This window comes from Eschrichtius robustus, chromosome X (assembly GCF_028021215.1).
Source record: "Eschrichtius robustus isolate mEscRob2 chromosome X, mEscRob2.pri, whole genome shotgun sequence".
Lineage (NCBI taxonomy): Eukaryota > Metazoa > Chordata > Mammalia > Artiodactyla > Eschrichtiidae > Eschrichtius > Eschrichtius robustus.
The window spans coordinates 92,516,292-92,537,973 of record NC_090845.1 but is presented as its reverse complement, the minus strand read 5'-3'; the positions used below and the strand labels follow the sequence as shown (position 1 = coordinate 92,537,973).

At 48.5% G+C, this 21,682-nt stretch overlaps 1 protein-coding gene across 1 annotated transcript; it reads left to right on the top strand.

Moving 5' to 3' along the window:
- Positions 1–11,229: 11,229 nt before the first annotated feature.
- On the top strand, positions 11,230–21,402 carry LOC137756896 (glycine receptor subunit alpha-4-like). Its single transcript, XM_068533444.1, is given in 8 exon segments — positions 11,230–11,300; positions 15,200–15,330; positions 15,547–15,632; positions 16,262–16,485; positions 16,613–16,695; positions 18,445–18,585; positions 21,093–21,365; positions 21,368–21,402. Coding segments are annotated over 8 exon segments (1,044 nt in total).
- Positions 21,403–21,682: the final 280 nt, after the last annotated feature.

The window sequence follows — 21,682 nt, the reverse complement described above, 5'->3', positions numbered from 1 at the left end:
CCCACATGCCTAGAGCCTGTGCTCCGCAACAAGAGAAGCCACCGCAATGAGAAGAAGCCTGCACACCACAGCGAGGTGTGACTCCCGCTCACTGCAACTAGAGGAAGCCCGCATGCAGCAATGAAGACCCAATGCAGCCAAAAAATAAATAAAAGTTAAAAAAAAAAAAGAAGGCATGACAACAAGCCAGTAGGTCCCACAGCATATCCAGAGTGCTGGAGATGGAAACCAAAGATGCACTGAGGGCTAAGCCCTGTACTTAGAAACTAGAGCAGAAAGAAGCTACCAGCTGCCAGATTCACAGGGTAGTAGAAAAAAAGACATATAGCATCACCATGGCAGCCAGCCTCCAAAGTCCCCCAGCACCTGCTCCTTTCTACACAAGATTTCCCCAAACAGGAATATTTCTTACTTCCTTGTTTTTCTTTTCAATAAAGATGTTAATTTTATTTCGCCTCATTTGTGCTTAATGTTCTAGTAGAAAGTTAGCTTCTCCTCAGCTCTCCAGCCCCTCCCTGTCTCTCCCAAACTTTTTCTTCCCCCATCTCCCCAGCCTCCCTTTCCCTTCTGTCTATCTCCTCTGGTTTATTCTGTCTGTACTCACAACTTCCTGTCCCCCCACCCCCCAAGGAATATTTCTAACCATCTCTTCTCCCAGAGCTAAGCCCTCATCCAGGATATTTTCCAGCTGCAATTCTAACTGGCCTAGCAAGCACTGGTCCTTGCTCTGGGTGAGGGATATATGGTACTCCCTCCAAAGCCCACATCCTCTGCTCTGGCACCCCCGACTGAGGGGCCACAATGCAGCAAAACCACTTCAGCCCACAGAGCAGATGAAGGGAAAGAAGTACTCCAGGGTCGAGAAGAATAATAATAGCTTATCAAGTGCTGACTGTGTGCCTGGCCCTAGGCTAGAGTCTATTATCACATTTAATCTTCATGACAACCCTGATGGCACAGGTCTAATTTATTATCTCATTTAGCAGATGCGGAAACAGAGGCTTAGACTGGTTAAGTCACTTGTAGAGGGTCACACAGCTAGCAAGTGACAGAGCAAGGATTTAAACCTAGGCAGTCTAACGCCAAAACCTGTCCCTTCCACGACGACCTTCGGAAGAGGTTTGGGGGAGGAAGATTCTGTCCTGACTCACTCAGTAGGAATGGTCCCAGGTATACCCTTTAATCAGCATTGTTTGGAAGGGTCCAGTCAGTGAAAAAGTCCTGGATAACAAACATATGTCTTTCTGCTTAGATCCAAGGGACTAGTGTGGCAGAAAGGAAAGCAAGGGAGTTGAGGAGTCCTTTTTTCATTTGTCCAATACACATTTAGCAAATATTTCCCGTAAGCCAGGCTCTATTCAGCCTATCCATAGGCATCTGTGTTGTTGTGGAAAGACTGTTGGGTGCTAGGAGTTCTGTTTATGAGGCCTGGCTCTCCACTTGTCATCTCTGAGCCTGTTTCTGGGAATAATGATACTTGTGAGTTAACGAAAATCATGGCTCTGGAAGTGCCTGACACGAGAGCGGTCAACTTTGTAGAGGCAGAATCACTTCTACATGGGAAAGCTCCACTGAAACAAAGGTGGGTGGTGCTGAATTCTCCCACAGACAGGATGGCTCTGGGGGCACTGGGACCCTCACTAACTCTCTTAGGAATGGGCGCTCTCAAAGCAAGGGTACCCAAGGCTGTCCACGGCACCACCTGCTTGCCCCTTGGAGCACACAGCTTCCTCTTTCCAGATCGCTTACTTCTTGTGGTCAAAGAAGAGACCCAGTCCTCTGTGGAACACAGCATTTGGATCTGACACCAAACTTCTATGCTGACGAGGACTCCGGATAAAGACGCTGCTGAGCAACATTATTTTTATCATTATCGTTATTAGAGTGGGACCTTGTGTGCCCAGGCTTGCAAGGGAAGTTGGCCCTGCAGAACAAGGACTAAAGAAACATTTTAGGTAAGGGGGAGAGCGGGATGCCAAGAAATTCTAAGGAAATCCACTCATTTCATTTCTCTCTCTTGCACTCTTTTCTTCTCTCATTTCTCATCTCAGCTTTGTTTTTGTTTTGTTTTGTTTTCTTTTTTTGGAGGAGAATGAGTTACTGAGTAAAAGGTGGAGGAAGCAGCTTACATGTGCATAATTTAGCGGACTTGTGGCTTAATTAAAGGGACTCCCTTGGCCCTGCTGCAGACTCTTTACAGCAAAGTAGCAACTCGGGAAGACATTTGCCTGGGCCTGTGCCCAGCCGGGAAGAGCTCACGGCTACCAGGTGCAGGGCAAAGTGTAGGTGTGCACACGTGTGCCTTGTGGAGAGGGCCAGGGGAAATGTCACAGAGCGCAAAGTAGAGGACTGGTTTCGGCTTCCAGTGGAAGGCAGGAATGTGATGGGGAGCAGGTTGTTTGGGAGCCAAAGTTTCTGAGATCTACTCCAAGCTCCACACCAAATAGCTGGATCACCTTCAGCCCGTCATTTCACCCTTTCGGTACTTTCTTAGGCCTTCAAAAAAGGAGATTGGATTTGATCTATAATATCCTCTCCATTTCTAACATTCTATGACTTGGTGGCTTTGCATGAGATCTTGAGGGGAATTCTAGCGCTTCTTCATTTGCCCCATGCAAGACTCTGCTGTTGAATTTTAGTCGTTCCCCTCATTCCTCACCAAATAATATGTTTCAGGGGCCAAATGGAAGCCACAAGTCACTTCTAAACCACCTCTGAGGGCAAGTCAAGGCTGCCACCATCTCTGCTCATGACAGACTGAGCCAAGCTTCTGCACAAAGACATCAGAGGGAACCTGAGAGTCAACTGCACTTTCCTTCTTCTCAGCTCAAGTACAGAGAAGGGTTGAAGAGGATTGATGACAGGGGGCAGGAAGCGGCGGAGCAGAGCAGAGAAGAATCAAGCCCTTTAGGAAAAAAAAAAATGTCTGCTGCGTTAATTTCAGCCATGATTCATCTGGTAGCTGAAAAGATCCCCTTACCAGGGTGGAGACAACTTCACCACTAACCACAGCAAAGTTTGATTTGGAAGGAAGTATTAATTATGGACTACCTACTGTCCCTTAATGTTCTAAGGATCTAGTTTGTTCTGACTTGACTAGAGCAGCCAGTTGGGGAATAAGCCTGCCTGGCTTTGACTCCTGGCTTCATGGCCAATTTTATTGACCTCTGGGGGGAGAAAAAGCCTATTCCATGGCCAGGTTCTGTGGAATGTAGGCTGGGGAAAATGCAGTTTCTTCCTACAAAAGCCTCTAGAGCGGCCTTTGATTCGTAGGAAAGCAGGATGCTGTCCTTTCTCCAATCTGCACTCACCTCCTGAGACCAGGGAGATCTGCATGGCAGAACCAAGACCCATGATGAATCAATCATTCTTTACTTCTTATTCTCCTTTTCTTCAAATGAAGAGGCCTACCCTGATCCTCACTGGGCATTGGTAGACTTCAGTTAATCTCTGAAAAATGACACACTGAACTCACAGGTAAGTAGAGGTCTGAGTAGATGCAGAGCAGTGGAGAGGCCAGAGTCTGAACATAGACTTGGACATGAGACAGACATCTAAACATTTCCTGGACACTAACTGCAAAAAGAAGCCTAGTTTCATCTCTGCTTTAGTCTATCTTATTGGTTGGCTTGAGTTTCACCAACTTGTAAACATAATATCTTTATGCTTGGGAAATTGGAGGTTGAATGAGAGTAGAGGTACAGAGAAGGCAGAGATGTGAGGCAGAGAAGACAGAAATAAACTGTGTTGTGGGTTTCATTTTCCCATCTGTAACATGGATCTAGGAAGAACCAATCATAGCAGATCAGATTGAAACAAAGAGTTAAAATACAGTGAAATGTATCTAATAATAATTATGAATCCCACCAACTTGGAACAAAGAATCTTCTCTGCCTCTGACAAGTTGGAAGCACTTGAATGCCAGAAATTTCTCTACCACAGTAACTAGAACTCCTTTCTAGCCTCCATGGAGATCAGAGAATCCTCTCAGAGTAAGGGGATGAGACTGGCCCTTTGGTATCATTAGAGTCTATGGTGGACTCAGTTCTACCCCAGGATTCAATCAATGCAATTAACATGAGCTAAGACTCCCCAGGCACTGGCCTTCTTAGCACTGATTAACAGCTTCTCCAGGACTTGGTCTGTGGTATGAGTATCTCTTTAGTTTCACTTTATGTGTTAATCTTCTGACTTCTGCTGGTGGCTGCTTGATCTTGAATGGAATCTGAGTCATTGAAAAAGAGCCACTTCAAATTCTCTCCCTCCAGTAGCTCAGGATGAGCTGAGCTCCCCTGCCCACGCTTCCAGTTTTCTCCTGGATGCTTCTCTGAAGAGTGAAAATATTCGTCCTTACTCAGTGAACCTCCTAAATGGTCCTCTTCTACTCCATTCTACCATATCATAGACCCGGTTCTGTACATGGAAAATAAGTTAGTCTCCTAAGTGTTTTTGCTTAAGGTGATGCAACTGAGTAGACTTCCCTGGCTCCATGCCACTGCTTGCCTGAAAATGTCAAGACCTCAGCATCCTATTTGTCTATCCTGAAACTGCACCGTAATTGAGGCTGGTTGTACTGGGCTTGCAGTTGTGAAACAGCACCTGCCTTTGACTCAGCAGTGGGCACACCGCTGTGGAAAGTGAGGGGATTATAGAACACGTGGGATGTAATGCACGGTAGAAAGGCAATGTGAAGGTTACAGAAAGAAACTGACAATGGGCAGGAAAGAGAAGTCAGAGTTCTCAAAGCAGCATTCTCTCGGTGTTGGACGATGATGTTGCTGACCGTGCAGGAGCGGGTGGCAGCAAAAGCTACTGTGTGTGACCTGCTGAGGTTTGTTGTCTGATCAGCAGCTCAGGAGTGCCTGTCATTGATTAGAATCTGTCGCTTTGGGCCATATGCCCCATAACTTTCACAAAATGAGTTAACCCACCCTATACACAGAGAAGTGGTTCAATTTGGCACCTTACCAAGGGATTCCAATTTTTCCCGTGTAAGTGACTGTGTCGAAAAGGGCTTCATTAGTGCAATATATGTAGAAACCACAGCCACAAATCAAAGAACAAGATCCACCTGCACTCAGGAAGAAAAGGACTACTCATCACACCCCAACTTCATCACACCCCACAGTCACACTCTGAGATGATAATTGCTAGTGGCAGGGGCATCATCTTCACACTATCAAGAGGTGCTCTGTGTGTGTGTCTGCATGCACACACGTGTGTATATTCAGATGATGAACACTACAGGGGTGCAAGATTAAACTAACACATCTTTTCTAATGTTAAATTCTAGTTCCTGCCATATAAAAATTGCTAATCCAACTATAACTATATGATTGGTATCATTAGTGCAAATTCAGCTTTCTGCCTATTTCTATGTACAGTCACCAACTAAATTCTTCCTTACTTCGGTGTCCAATATCCTATTGCAACAGACATTGAATTTATTCATGAGAAAACAAAAAAGACTTGAGGACAGACAGAAAGACAGACTGAAAGAAAGACAGAAAGGAAAAACAAAGACAAAAGAGAGAGAGGAAGAGAGGCAGAGAGAGAGAGAGAATGAATCCTAAATAATTGGAGACCACTTAGAGAAGCACCACAGCAAGAGTGCTAAGAGTGCCGTTAATCCCCCTAACTATCCTACTGAGGAAGGTGCTTATTATCAGTCACAGACAAATGTGTATGCACCACCAGAGATACTCAAGGGACTCGGACATGTATATTCTGTTTAGGGTTGGATTATTGGAGGATAAGCTTCTTGGGGGGTTGTCTAGCAGGTGATGACCTCTTGTGATGTGACTAGCAGACAGATTCTGGGACACATGGAAATGAAGTTCATTCCTGTCTGCTGAAAAGTCATCTCTCTTTTTTTTTTTAATTGAAATATAGCTGATTTCCAATATCGTGTTAGTTTCAGATATGCAGCACAGTGATTCAGATATATGTATGGATATATATAGATATATATTCTTTTTCAGATTCTTTTCCCTTATAGGTTATTACAAAATATTGAGTATAGTTCCCTGCGCTATACAGTAGGTCCTTGTTGATTATCTATTTTATATATTGTAGCGTGCATATGCTAATTCCAACCTCCTAATTTATCTGTCCCCCAACCCCATTTCCCCTGCGGTAACCATAAATTTGTTCTCTATGTCTGTTTCTGTTTTGTAAATAAGTTCATTTGCGTCTTTTTCATCTCTATTTTTTCTAGGCCATGTAATAAATGTCCAGATCAAATGCTTCAATAGGTACTCAGGCCCTGGGGCACTGCTGATGACCATGCAGAACCTTCTTTGGGAGGCAATTACATCATTACCCCACTAGAATGTAAGCTACATAAGGGCGTGGACTTCGTCTGCTTTGTTCACTGTTGTATCTACAGCACCTAAAACATCTGGCATATGATGTGCGCTCAATAAATATTTGTTAAGTGCATGCATGAATCAGTGGGAACACAGTCCATTCCACACGGTAAATATTTATTCATCTTTCCAAGTCCTGTTACTTTTATGTTATGCAAGGGCTTCACAGCTCACACATCATGGATGATCACAGTCCCCAGGTGAGCGAAATAAGATATTCATGAGCATGATCACCAGCGAAAACCAATTTACTTTTGAGGAGAAGCGTGACATGGTCCTGTCATCCCCGAAAAAGAAGGTTTCAGAGTTATGAGAGCCAAGAGACAAGGAGAGTCAATGCAAACTCTGTGGAAACCTTAATGAAACTCTCCTGCATGCCTAGTGAATCACTCTCAAGTGGCTGCTGGGATGAGTAATGATGCTGAGGGTCCAGCAGGAGAGAAATGGTGCCTATCTGGGTGCTAGTCAATACACACACTCCGTGCCTGGAGCCCCACTTCTCTGTTGACCCCTAGACACTGAACAGAGAGCCAGCAACAGAGGGAGGACCATTGTTCACTGTGCTATCCTGGTGCTGATAGCTGGTTCATCTTTGAGGTCTGAGAGAAGCTCGGTCAACCTCTCCACGGGCTCCCCCAAATTCAGATACCCAAGGCTTGGTCTGCAAAACCCATGCCGGAAATATTCCATAAAAGAAGGAAAGGTAATCTTGGAAACATGGGACTTAAATCAATCACTCTCCAAAAGTCTTAGGAGAGCACTGAACATATCTAACGCATCCGCCATTTTGTTCTTTCTTCTTCCTTCCTCCAGCTGAATCGAGGACTGTGAAACTCCCACCACCACTATTACCTCACACACACTGTGCATACCTCCTTGAGTATGAAGGGCATGAGGGCTTCCCGCCTCTGCCGGCAGCGCTCCCTCAGCACCAGAAGTTGAGCCCCCACTTTCAAGTAAACTGTCACATCCTTGGAGGTTGAAAATGACCCTGAAAAGAAAAACTCACACCCAGCAACAAGATGCAGCCTTGCTCCTTGGAGATCCAACCGAAACGCCCCTGTCCTTGTCAGCAGACATTTTAAAAGATGCCTGTCTTTTATTTCACACATGCCCCCCAACTTCTTACCCCAATTCTTCTGAAAAGTAGCCAATGCTTTGAGAGTTTCCTCAGCTTGGGAGCACAGTCGACTTTTGAGGTACCCCACAGACCACTTTATACTTAAATAAGTGGGATAAGTAGTATGGGGGAGTTGAGTCCAGGACGGGATGCCAAATGACTCTCCAACTCTGCCCCCCAAATTAAGCCCTAGAAGTCACTGAATTCACCAGATAATACTCGACCCTGCACAGACATGCTTCTCCTCAGACTGAGGTTGCAGAAGCCTGCTTGTCAGGAGGGCACAATTGTAATTTTCCTTGCATTGGGCTGAAATGTGACAGACTCTTTCCTGGAATGAAACATTTATGAAAATGATGTGCTTAATCCATTTTTAGCAGCTCAGTAGTTTTCTCATGATGAAATAATCTTTCATCCAGTAAAACATTTTGCTTATTGTAGCTTCTACGTGACCTCCTGCTGCAATCCAGCCACTTCTCGTGGCCAAAGGGAAAGCCAATTTCAAAATAGGAAAAGGGTGCAATACATTTTGGATCATGGAGATTCACATACACCATAGTTTGATAATAAGAAGAGAAAAAGTTTGTGGGGCGAGGCTGGACACAAATTTGTGCCCCTCCCACACCAGAAAATGCTGAGGTCATCTTCAGAAAGCGTGGCTTCCTATTAGTAGAGGGAACTCTTGGATGGGCATCTCCCCTGCTTCTTGTCGCCTCCTAGGAGCAGCTTATCCAGTTCTTTGCCTCCCTGGCCTCCTTCCTTCTCCCAAAGCCTTTCGGCACCCTTGGGAAGCCGTATCCCTTCAGCATGCCGGCCAGACCCTTGGTCATGGCTGCAGCATTTCATAAGAAGGGATCTTTCCTCCCAGGAAACTGATCCCGCTGTGTTCTCAGCACTCAGGGACCCCACGGGACACACAGGGGGCGAGACCTGAGACAATGGATCAGTCCCCAGGGGCCTGTGCCTTCCATTAGCCTAGAATCCCAGATGACTGAAGGTGACGCCTCAGGACTAAGGGGCAAGAGAATGAAAACTGTTTTCTCATTTCCCTTTATTACCATTCCTTCATGCCGGCTCTCTCTCTCTGTGTCAGACTCATCATTCTCATTTGACAGAGAAAGATGCAGAGGCACTGGCTTGGGGAAGTATCTCTGGGTGTCCAGAATGCATCTTAACAGATGTTCACTAGTTGCCTGGAATGTGCCAAGCTCTGGGCTGGGCCCTGGGGTTTGGGTGGCTCACGTGTCTCTGCCCTCAGGAAGCTTGAGAGGTCTGTAGCCGGGAGAGAGTCAAGTAAGCGGGCGGTTTTAACGGAGTGTGATGGTGCTGTGAAGGGGAAGGCGAAGGTCCTGTAGGAACACATTGGAGGGTGTCCTAACCCAGATCTGAGGGGTGACAGGGGCAGTTCAAGAAGTCTTCCTTGAGAGGGGGACAACAAAACTTAGTCCAGAAGGATAAGAGTGGAGGGAAGAGTACTCTGGCAGAGGGAACAACTTGTGAAACAACGTGGAAGCTGGAGAGACAGGGATCTCGAGATGCATCAGCTGAGGAGCAGAGTGACCAGGTCATGCAGCGCCTTGAACTTCAGCTTGAAAGCAATAGGGAAGAGTTGAGGAAGGGGAAGTGACAAAATCAAGCTTGTCAGAGGGAGTGAGTTAAACAGGATCAAGTGCTTCTGCTGCCCGCCCCCCTTAGTGCCCTAGCCTGCAGCTCTGCCCTGAGAGGTGCTGTAAGGCTTGGTTCCTGCCCACGGAGTGGGGATTGTGATGCTTACAGAAAACACGGAGGGAGGGTAAGCAGGTGAAAGAGCTGCTAAAGATATTTTCAGGAAAATTAGTACTTTGTATTTTGTACTTACCATATAAGCATGATTTCAGGCTTATAATGTTTCCAGTCCCAATTCCAAAAGCCCAGCTCCGCCATCAACATTTCAGTGCGTAATCTTTAAAATTATCTTCTTTCCCCTTCATTGGTGGTTTAAAAATTCCTCTTCTTTAATAATAACACAACCACAAGGGAGATGCAGCACAAGTTCTGCCCATCATTGCCTCTAAGTGGGTCCCTTTGAAGAGCTTGCAATCCCCACACACCCTTCTCTGGTGGGGCTGGGGGGCCGCAGTCAGAGCTGGAATTGACCCCTATAAAGTGGCACCGACCCCTCCCCTGAGTGCACACTCAAGAACTCAGACGAGCTGTTGTGAGAATTTCCACTGCAGAATAAATGAAAACATTTTGCTTCTCACGTCGTAATTGAAAAAGAGAGAGTGAGAAAATGGAGATGATGGGAAGTTGAGAGAGAAAACAGGAATGGAGAGAAAGTGAGGGTGAAAGAAGAGGGGGAGACAGACACAGAAGGTGAGACCCGGAAAAGAAACAGGAAGGGAGATTAGAGAAGAAGAGAGTAAAGATGAAGGAAAGCTTCAGGGAGAGAGAGAGGAAGAAAGTAGGGAAAAAGAGGGAGGGAGGGAGGGAGGCACTCGCGGAAGTCCCTGAGGGGTTCAGGTGGTGCTTGAGCAAGTTTGGGGAAAGGTCGACAGGAAAAGAGCTGCTCAAGCACCTGGATGCTATAAGCAAATGGGCAGAAGCAAGGGGATGGGGACCAGCCCACCCTCCCTGCCTCTCTACTCCATCCTGGGCTTCGGGGTTGCTGGGTCATTGCTCTTGGCCCCCTTGACTCCTCTGAAGCTTGCAAAGCCTGCTGTGTGCCAGGCCTGCCCTGCCCCTGCCAGCGACACCTATTCCTCCTCACAGCCTAGCCAGGCTGGGGAAAGGGGGTTTCAGAGAGCCCCCCAAGCTCAGCAGAGATGAGCTAAGGGAGGTAAGCAGGCAGGAAAGAGGATGCACAACTACAAGGATGAAGATGGGTCATGCAGACAGACAGATGGACAGACTGATAGGCAGGCAGACATAGGAGAACTCTGAAGTTCCTCTGCCTTATCCATCCCATGTGTCTCCACCCAGAGGGTTGAGGAAAAGCCACCCCTGCCCTCTGCCTCCTCCTCATCTCCTCTCAGCCCTGAAGCTGTCAGCTGGAGGAAACCCAGTGGCTCCGCCTAAACCCTCTCAGGTTTTTTTCCCCCTTACAAAAATCATTAAGCCTTTAGAGTTCGGCCACAGCTTGGCTCCAGGCTAAAAGGGGAACTGTTGGGGAGGTTGGGGATTCAGGGCAGCCTGCATGCACTCCTCCAGCTGGACAGTTAGAAGCTAGACAGAACACCTCCGGCCCTCTCCAGGCTGCAGCGGCAGCCCAAGCTCCTCCCCAGCACACAGGCTCGCTCGGAACCCCACTCCAGCTGCTGGCGACTGTGCCTTTAAATTGCTGCTTTCAGAGGGTGCATCTCAGGGGGAGGTGGGAGGGAGGGAAACATCTTCCTACAGTCTCCCTCTTCCCTCCCCTCCAAGACTCTCCAGGGTTTAGAGAGTGATTGCTGCCTAAAAAGAATCTCCTTCAGCACCCCAGCAGGCAGGGCTGAGGCCCTCCGGAGACCCAGGCGAGCCAGAGCAGGAGCAGGTTATCTGTGTCAGGATCACTTCCAGGGGAATAGTTCTGGCCCCTGACTGGTAAGGACGGGGCAGAGAAGAGAGAAGAGGAGAGAGCGTGCAACTCCTAGCCCGGCCCTCCTTGGGTTCCTTGCAAGTGGCCCAAGTAGGAAGAAGGCTCTGTACTTTCGGCGTTCCCGCCCGGATACCCCCTCTCACCTCGGCAGCCAGGCTGAGAAAGGACTCCAGGGTCCCCGCAGAATGACAACTCTTGTTCCAGCAACCCTCTCCTTCCTTCTCCTCTGGACCCTGCCAGGGCAGGTCCTCCTCAGGTGAGCTGAGTGGGGGTGAGAAGGAGATGCATGCAAATACCGGCCGGGGGTAGCAGGGGCTCTGGCACAGTTTCCTTGAAGTTTACAAAAAGCCCACAGTCTGGAAGGCTGCAGGGCAGGACACACCCTCCCCCAGTCAGATCCCAGGAGACTTTCATAAAGGCTGTCAAAGCTCCAGAGCAGGTGGGAAGGCTTCTGCATGGGTGAGACTTTCCTGGGCCAGGGTAGGGGCTAGGGAGTGAGCCCCGGGACAGAAGCCATCTGTCCTGCCATGCAACCCTATATCTCCCTACCAGCTTGGCCACACATTCCTCAGATCCTTAAAAATGACACCAACATCTGCCAGCTGCTCACCCAAGAGATTTCAAGGAGCAAGGATTTTCCCAAAACCATACCAGAATGATTTTGGCTGACCAAACCTTGGCCCTCTGCACTCACCTTACCCTGCCCGGGGGGAACCTGGCAGCTCACTGTCCCTGGAGGGGCACTAAGTGGCCATCATTTCCTGGGCTTGGGGGCAAGACATGCTTTGGGCTCCTTGTAAATGGCCTCCCACCCATTCTCACTTTCTCATTAGACCAGGAGCCATTCTAGGTGGATAGGGTGAGCTGAGGAGGAAAGATGGCTGTGCCTTGGGCTGAACTGGTCAGAAGAATGCCTCCCAAGGTGGAGGCAGGTGAGTGCCACCGCAGTATCGTCCTCCTCCTCTTCATTCAAGGAGCACGCCAAGATCTGCTTGCCTCTCAGGAGCCTCCTGCCTCACTGCTGGCGGACACATTAGGGGGCAATCAGGCAGGGATGCAGTGGCTGGGGAGGGGGGCAGTGATAAACTTCTTCAGAGTGAAAAGCAGCCCGAAGTGCAATGGCAGCTCAGCTGGAGTTGATAGGAGGATGCAGGCAGAAGGGGGCACCCAGCTGATGCTTGCTGGCCCTGCTGGAGGGGAAGTTGCCTCAAGGCCCAAGCTTTGGTGGCAGCATTCCCACTTGAGTGATTAGAGCAAGGCAGGCCCTTAGGAAATCTTTAACACTTTTTTTTTAATTGTTTTATTTATTTATTTATGGCTGTGTTGGGTCTTCGTTTCTGTGCTAGGGCTTTCTCTAGTTGCAGCAAGTGGGGGCCACTCTTCATCGCGGTGCGCGGGCCTCTCACTATCGCGGCCTCTCTTGTTGCGGAGCACAGGCTCCAGACGCACAGGCTCAGTAGTTGTGACTCATGGGCCCAGCCGCTCCGCGGTATGTGGGATCCTCCCAGACCAGGGCTCGAACCCGTGTCCCCTGCATTGGCAGGCAGATTCTCAACCGCTGCGCCACCAGGGAAGCCCAGGAAATCTTGAGACCAAATCCTTCATTGTATTTACGGAAACTGAGGTCTAGAGAGGGCAAGTGACCTGGCCAAGGTCACTTAAGTACCCAGTAGCAGAATCAGCGTTCTCCCCTTACCCCACCCCAGGGCCTTCCATGAGAAAGATTTTCAGCTCTGGAACCTCCCTAGTCCTGCCAGTGTTTGGAACTTTCCAGGAATGAAAGGGAGCAAGGAGAGGCCGCACACGGTGACTCTGCTTTCAGGTCCGCAGACAAGGTAACCCTGGAAAAGCGGGGCTGTCACTGCAGTTGGGGCCCAAGACAGCTGAGCCCACAGCCAGTCCCAGGGTCCTGGGGCTGGAGTTAGCGGGAGAGGTGACATGAGAGTGAGGCTGAGGACGGTGGCAAGGGTCTGGCTGCTCCACCTGCAGGGCCACGTGGCCTCCCGGCAGGCAGGTGACAAGCGGCCAGCAGCAGCACCTGGCCAGTGTGGACGCCCCGTGGTGAAGCCACGGACTTCTGCTTGCACCAGCACCAGCACCCGCCTCCTTGGGTTTTCAGAGCCTGCTTAGGCCACCTGCTCTGGCCACCCCCGCTCGGGGCCAAGGTGGCCTCTGTTCCCAGGGTAAGAGCTTCCTCCTGCTCATGGGATTCAAGGAAGCAAGACTCTAAGGGTCAGGGTGCGGCTGCCACTGACCTTCCCCCACTCTGGTTCCTTGGCAGACCGCCCTGGGCTGCTTGCATCATGGTATTGCGGTAGATGGACTTAGTTTTGAAGTCAGTAGCTCTGGGTTGGAATCTCGGCTTTACCATTTAGGAACTGTATGATCATGAACAAGTCACTCCATTTTGCACTCCTCAACTATAGCTGGAGGATAATAAGAGTGATTATTGAGAGGACTGATGTGAGAACTATACTAGATAAAGCGTTTAGCATGGTGCCTCAGCTATTTGTATTATTCTATCAGTCACTGGCAGGTACATAGATTTACTGGGAAAGAGGAGCTCACTGGTTCAAAGGAGACTCAGACCCAGAAGGACAGCAGTCACCCCACCTCCCAGCCCCAGCATTGCAGCAGCAGTAGTGGCAGCACTGGTGATGACGGCAGGATGGAGCAGGAGCCACAGGACCCAGCCAGGAGTCCAGCCTGAGCTCAGTGTGAGCCCCACGCCTGCCCTCAAGCCCTTGCTGAGCTCCTGGTCCCTGGTCTAGCTATTGGCTGGTAAGCAGACAAGCAGGCATATGGAAGGAACTTTGCTGCTCTTAGAGGGAAATTTGTCAGGGGAGAAGGAGGCTGGCCTCTAGGCTAGGCCAAAGCACACTGGCCCCCTCCTCAAAATGAAGCTCTTAGGAAGAAAGGATGGGAGTTGACCTTCACAGCATGGCCACTTTACTGGGAGGCTTTCCCATGCTTCTAGAGCCCTGCTTTCCTGCCTATTTTATTGCCAAGGTGAGATTACCTGCCTGCAGCTGCCACAACCCTGAACTGAGGTTCAGCTCAGAATATAGCTTCCTGCTGGGGCAAACACCAGAAGCCAAGCTGCCCTCTCCAGAAGCTGGGTCCTAGCCCCTGAGGAATCAGCATGAAGGCCAAGCAACTAAAACCAACTCTCAGGGGTGTAAATTGCCCTTGAGCCCTTCCCACCCTTGGCTAGGCCAGATGTGCAAAGCAGTGCCACAGCCACATTATTTCTGTCACTCTTGTTTGAGTATGTTCAAGGCACCTTCAGAAAGAGAATACTGGATGAGGCCTCAGCCTTGGGTTCAAGTCCTTGTCCTGGGCCCTGTGTCACTCACCAGCTGTGAGACTTTGGGCGAGTCACTTTTCTTTTGGACGGTTGATCTATCTATCTATCTATCTATCTATCCGTTTAATAGATTCCACATATGAGATCATATGGTATTTGTCTTTCTCTGTCTGATTTATTTCATTTAGCATAATACCCTCCAAGTCCATCCATGTTGCTGCAAATGGCATTATTTCATTCTTTTCTATAGCTGAGTAGTATTCCATTGTATATATACACCACATCTTCTTTATCTATTCATCCATTGATGGACACTTGGGTGATTTCCGTGTCTTGGCCATTGCAAATAATGCTGCTATGAACATGGGGGGGGGGTGCAGATATTTCTTCAACATAGTGATCTCGTTTCCTTTGGATAAATACCCAGAAGTAGAATTGCTAGATCATAAGGTAGTTCAACTTTTAATATTTTGAGGGAATTCCACATTGTTTTCCACAGTGGCTGCACCAATTTACAGTCTCACAGATTACTCCTTTGGAAGCCTCAGTTTTCTCACCTATAAGATGGAAATAACAGTTTTCACCCCCATCACGCTGAGAATTTTGAGGGCAAAAAGATCTAATGTATGTGAAAGCAATCTTCTAGGACTAACTATTGAGCTGCTGTGTTGGCTTATGGGTTTCTGTACTTCTCATTTTGCAAGTGGGCACCTAGAAACCCATCTACTAATCCTCCTGCCTGATGGAGAGACCAGCCAAAGTGGGGAGGGAACAAGGAAGGAGAGGGTCTGTGATAAAGGCAGAATACAACTGATCTCAGTTATTAATTCTTTATCTCTCCTGTCCAGGGTGGCCTTGGCAAAAGAAGAAGTCAAATCTGGGACCAAGGTGTCCCAGCCCATGTCCCCCTCTGATTTCCTGGACAAGCTTATGGGGCGAACATCTGGATATGATGCCAGGATTCGGCCCAATTTTAAAGGTAAGAAGCATTCATCCTACAAAAAACCCCTCCCTCCCCACTTCTTTTGGGGACATACTGCAGAGCTAGCCCCCATTGCCTACCTCAGGGCCAGGAGGCTGGAGGTACAGGGCTGGCTCTCACAGCTCAGAAGGAGCGTCCCCTCCCCATCATCCATGGGCCTGTGTGCCAGGCACTGCCTTCTCCCAGCAGTACCCTGGCCTCAAGCTCAGGGAGGGAGTCTTGGAAACTTCTCCCAGATTCCGGGAATGCCCTGCAACATCTTCATCAACAGTTTCAGCTCCATCACCGAGACTACCATGGTAAAGCATCGCCCTGCTCCCGCTTCCACTCTAGTGTGAATGGGTGAAGCCCACCAGATAGCAAGACTTTCCTCCCTCTGCCATCCTCTCCCTGTTTCAGGGTCATGGCTAAAGCCATGGGATGTCCGAAGTCGGTCACTGGGAGTTTATCTTTCCCCAGCCCAGGGTTTTAGTGGCTAAAGGCAGACTAGCCTAAGCAGCAGATGGTCCAGTTTGGAAGGTAGCTTGATGCATAGCACAGGCTTGGAAATCAGATAAACCTGCGTTCAAACCCTGACTCTACCATCTCTTAAGCAGGTTACTCAAATCTCTCTTTGTCTCAGTTTCCTCATCTGTAAAATGGGGAACATAACAGCACCCTCCTCTCAGGGTTGACATGAGATTTAAGTGAGATGATGCATATGAAGAAAGCACTTAGCAGAGAGCCTGGCACATAGTAAGTACTTAATAAATGTCTTTTCCCTTCCCTTCTTTGCCATATCAGCCCAAAGCAGGTTCCTTCTCCAGTGGAAAATGCCCACTGCCCCTGAGATGTGCTCCCAGCATTTTCTCCTCATGGCCCTCCTGCCCAGGTAGGCTTGCTAGGTCCCTGCAATAGCACTGCCTCTGATGGGCCCATCTCTGTTCAGGACTACCGGGTGAACGTCTTCTTGCGGCAGCAGTGGAACGACCCACGCCTGGCCTACCGAGAATATCCTGATGACTCGCTGGACCTCGATCCCTCCATGCTGGACTCGATTTGGAAGCCAGACCTGTTCTTTGCCAATGAGAAAGGGGCCAGTTTCCACAAGGTGACCACAGACAACAAGTTGCTGCGCATCTTCAAGAATGGAAACGTGCTCTACAGCATCAGGTGCAGCTGGCGTACAGCCAGGAGAGCTTGGGGCAAGGGGTAGAGGCTGAGGGGTGGGCGGAGGGTTCCCTGTGCTGTACTGAGCCCCAGTAAGCCGGCCTAACTTCTTTCTTACTGTCCCTGCCAGGCTGACTCTCATTTTATCCTGCCCAATGGACCTGAAGAACTTCCCCATGGATATCCAGACCTGCACGATGCAGTTGGAGAGCTGTAAGTGTCCCTAGAGAGTCACAGAGTGAGGCCTGAGATACCAGCTAGTTAACCCCATGCCATGATATTCCAGACAGGAGAAGGGCAGCCCAGAGTGGGGATGGACTTCCCCAAGCACACACAGTGAGCTCTTGGCACAGGTGAGACTAGAAGCCAGGGCTTGCTAACACTCAGCCCAGTGTGCTTTTCCATCCCCTCGCTATTGGCAGGTCTGGCTGCCCCACAGGGCCGGGGAATGGGAAGGCTCCAGCCTTACATACAAATGTGCTTATGCTGGATGTGGAGGGTCATTTGAGGGGTACCTCCTCTGTCCAGATATAATTTCCCTCTCACAGTGCCTGAAGTAATTCTACCTTTACTTCCCCTGAGTTAAGACATTCAAGATGCCTATAAAAATCCAGAGTTGGCAGGGAAGGGGGGAGTCTTTGAACCCTGATTCCTTGTGAACACATAATTTTTTTAACTGAAGTATAGTTACAATGTTGTGTTAATTTCAGGTGTACAGCAAAATAATTCGGATATATACATATATATATATATATATATATATATATATATGTTCTTTTCCAGATCATTTTCCATTATAGGTTATTACAAGATACTGAATATAGTTCCCTGTGCTATACAGTAGGTCCTTGTTGTTTATCTATTTTACATATAGTAGTGTGTACAGATAGCTTTTGTAGAGAGGTGGGAGAGGACAGTTCTAGGCATAGGACAGTACCCAGGATAGCAAGGTCAGCCAAGGGCTACCAAGGGCAGGGGTGCCAGCCTGCAGAGGCTGCCCCAAGTGCAGAGAAGCTAAAGGATAACAAGGCTGGACCATCGCCCATGTCCATTCCTTTGCTATCTCCTGGGCCAGTGAGACTGTGGCATCAGGAGATATCCATTTGATCCTCAAAGAAGAAGTCTTGTCAGGCTGTTTCCAACATATAATAACAGTAATGGATAGAATATGTCCTATGTGGTCAGCTTTTTAGAGTTCATAAACCACCTTCACATCCAGGTCCTCATTACCCCCTCTGAAAAGTAGGTGGAGCATTTTACAGAAGGGGAAGTGACTTGCCCAAAGTCACAAAGCTACTCTGGGCCAAGGCCCTACACTGGACATCCGTGAGCCTTGGTGTTTCTGCTCCCATTTCTACCCGACGTGTGAGTATAGTCATCTATGTGGCAAGAGCCTTCGCGGACTGCTAGCTATCTGTGAGCAACTTGGCATTTTCAATGTTAGCTCTCAATTTGCCCCAGGTCAGGACTCTGGCTGGGAGTCTGTGGTATGCACATTGTCCCATGCATGACTGGCAAGGTATAAATAGCTCTTTCCTCCCTGGAGTGAGGTGGCAGAAGCCCCAGCTCTGAGGCTGGCTCAGCTCAAGACATGTGGTCGGTACACATGCTTACTCCCCTGGGTTTGAGATGGGGCAGGAGGTTCCCAGCTGGTTTCCTTGACATCTTTCCAAGCCTTTTGACGTGCTTTCTAGGTCCGCCAGAATAATTTCTCTTTGGGCCTTTCTAAAGCTTGAGAACTAGGTAGGAGAGGAATCTGGAATCTATCTGATTTACCCACTTAGGCTGGGCCCATGAGGCAATTGACCCTCTTCCGAATGGTTTTCCTTTCCAAGATGAGCATGAAACTCCTAAAACCCAGGCCTTATTCCTCATTTGTTCTTTCCTGCCAGTTCTAACCCTCTCCCTACCCCTGTCCAACCACCACACTCTGCAGTCCTCTGCCATCTCTGTCACTTTCAGTTGGCTACACCATGAATGACCTCGTGTTTGAGTGGCTGGAAGATGCTCCTGCTGTCCAAGTGGCTGAGGGGTTGACTCTGCCCCAGTTTGTCTTGCGGGATGAGAAGGATCTAGGCTATTGTACCAAGCGCTACAACACAGGTAAAAACCCAAGATCTTTACTGGCTGTGGGCCACAAGAGGGCCTCCAGATGGGAGGGAAAGGGGCAAGGCAGCTGGCCTCTACTGAAGGTCCAATCTGTACCAGATGTGGTGCTAAGTGCTTCGTATGTCTTATCTCATTATGGTAGGGGTGATCAGCCCCATTTCTCAGAAAGAGAAAACTGAGGTGCTAAGAAGTTGAATCAGTTGTCCAAGTCACACAGCTAGTAAATGGCTGATTTAGAATTCAAATCCAGATCTGTCTAATGCCAAAGCCCTTGTTCTTGTCCCTATCACACGCTGCAGAACAAATGGTCCTGTGCCAGTGAGTGGCAGGAGTGTTCCACCTGTCCTGGGGCCAACTTCATGTGGAAAGTGGGGAATCTACATCTGGGAGTAGTCAATGAGTACACTGAACCAGGAGAGAACAGAATTCAGGTCACCAGCTGGCTTACCGTCCACACCTCCTACCACTGTCCCCACTGCCCAACTCTCATGAACTGGCTTGGTTTCCCAGGTGTGAAAAGCGTGCCAGGAAATGGAGAGGAGCTGGTTTTCCAGCCTGATCGTCTGCCCCCTGCAGCTTCCCTAATCGCTGCTGGCTCCTCATTTCCCCCGGCAATTTGGCTGTGAAGAGCTATGACCCTGAGATAGAGGCCACAAGCTGAAGAGGGGAGATCTTTAGTCTGGAAGCTAAATTTGTTTCCCAACCTGTTGATCCAGGAATTCCACTGCCTGGAATTTATTATAAGGAAATATTCCAAAATATCATATTGACTTTAGACCCCAAGAGGCTTCCTGGGTCACGGTTTATACTAGCAAAATCTTGGAACTGCTCTAAATAGCCACCAATAGGGTGGAAGTTAAGTAAATTACATAGCGCATCTGCTTAGTGGGATATTATCCAGATGTTTAAAAGAACGCTTGCAAGGTGCTTATATTAACATGGGAAACTTCAAGTGGAAAAGGCTAAGATTCAAAGTTGTATACACAGAATGATTCTATTGTGATGAAAGAAACAAACCAAAAGCATGTGTTTAAAAACTCTGGAAGGAAATAGCACTAAGCGTTTCTAAAGCAGTATGATACAACAGATAAGAGCAAGAACTCGAGTCAGATAGAGCTGAGTTTGAATTCTGGCTGCACCATTTACTAGTCGGGTGCCCTTGAGCAACATAACTTAATCTCTTTGAGCCTCAGTATCCCTGTCTGTAAAATGGGAAATAATAATTTTACCTGCCCCAAAGAGTTGCTATGCGATTTAAATGAGATAAACTATATAAAGTCAGGGCACTTAGTAGGGGCTTGACAAATGTCAGCTTATGAATATTATTATTCTTTCTCTACTTCGCACTTTCGTTCGGTGCTAAACAAGTGTTAATTTTGTCATTGAAAACAAAACTGCTATCACCAAAAAAAAAAAAAAAAAAAAAGGAAGGAAGGAAGGAAAGAAAGGAAAGAAAATATGGATACCTAGCCAAAACATGTCATGGCAAGAAGCCCAGGGTGGGTGGACTCAGGGAAGAGTAGGAGATCACAGCATCACACGGCATGTGAAAGCCACAATCAGTCATTGATGAAATCACTAATCTTGAGGAATCAGACATAAAATAATAATATACACATCCTCTGCTTTTTGCTTTGGTTATCCTAAGCGTCTGCTGCCAGAAGCTCTGAGCTTGTGTTTTCTTAGCCTTGGGGAGTGGAAAGCAGGGTAAAGTGAAGATGGCTGGCAGAGGAGGCGAGCATTGGTACACGTGCCTGGGGCCAATGCACTTTTTGTGGGTGGAATAGAATGCTGCTGCCAGATGCTTTCTGGGAACCCGCTGCCTGCTGTCCAGAGCTGGTCTCTGTTAGACATTGTTTCCAGATGTTTGCTATCCTGCTCTTCTGACTTGCTTAAGACACAGGCAGTGTTTATCTCAGTGAATCGTTGCCGGAGAGCTTCAAGGGTCCCAGCACACACAAGCTAGGCTGCTGAGATTTGAGTGGAGTCTAAGCTCGTTTTGTTCATCATGATAATAGTACCAGCTACCTAGTGCTCAACACCTCAAGTACATTATCTCATTTAATTCCTACAACTGCCCAATGATGGAATTGATATTGTTGTTACTCTATTTTACAGGCAAGGAAACTGAAGCTTTAAACGCTTAGGTGTTTTGCCTGAGGTCACACAGCTAGTGAGTGGAAGGTTCAGGATTCAAAGCCATACAGTCTGGCTCTGGAGCCCTCCCACCCTTAATCCTCTTGCAGTGCTGTCACGGGGAAGGCCTTCTGCTGGCAACTAAAGTGCTGGGAGCAAGAGGTCAAGTCCCCAGTGGCTTCTCTGAGAGTTTCCTCAAAACATGCATCTGGTGCTCCCTGGGGCCATTTCGAAAGGCTCATTTTTTGGCCCAGGTTAGGTGCCCAGAGGCTGGCCCACAGAAATAGGGCTGCCCTAGTCCTGCCTCTCAGGCTCAGCTGCAGGCTGGGGACCTGGGGCCTGATACCTCACCTCTTTCCTTGCAGGGAAATTCACCTGCATCGAGGTAAAGTTTCACCTGGAACGACAGATGGGCTACTATCTGATTCAGATGTATATCCCCAGCCTACTCATCGTCATCCTGTCCTGGGTCTCCTTCTGGATCAACATGGATGCTGCCCCTGCCCGGGTGGGCCTAGGCATCACCACTGTGCTCACCATGACAACTCAGAGCTCCGGCTCCCGGGCCTCTTTGCCTAAGGTGAAGAGACATGCAAGGGAACTTGCTTGCCATAGAGCTCCCCATTTCCCATTCATCCCCTGTTCCCTCCTGCTGACTATTTTCCTTGGATTTAAGGTAGGGAAGAGCCATCGAGCAAGAGCAGGTGGCCTGCATTCTCTTCCCCCAGAACATACCGCTAACAACATTGCTAACAGTGTGGAGGCTTGGGTTGCAGATGCTGTCTGGCTGGGGAACGAGTAGAGACAGTGCTGACTTACTTTGACTTTCATCAGGAAATACTAGCATGTCCAAGATTAAAAGACCCTTAGCAAGTAGAAAGTCCCACTCCCTCACGGTACAGATGAGGGCATTACAGCCCAGAGAGATAGAATGACTTTCTCAAGGTCATGCTTC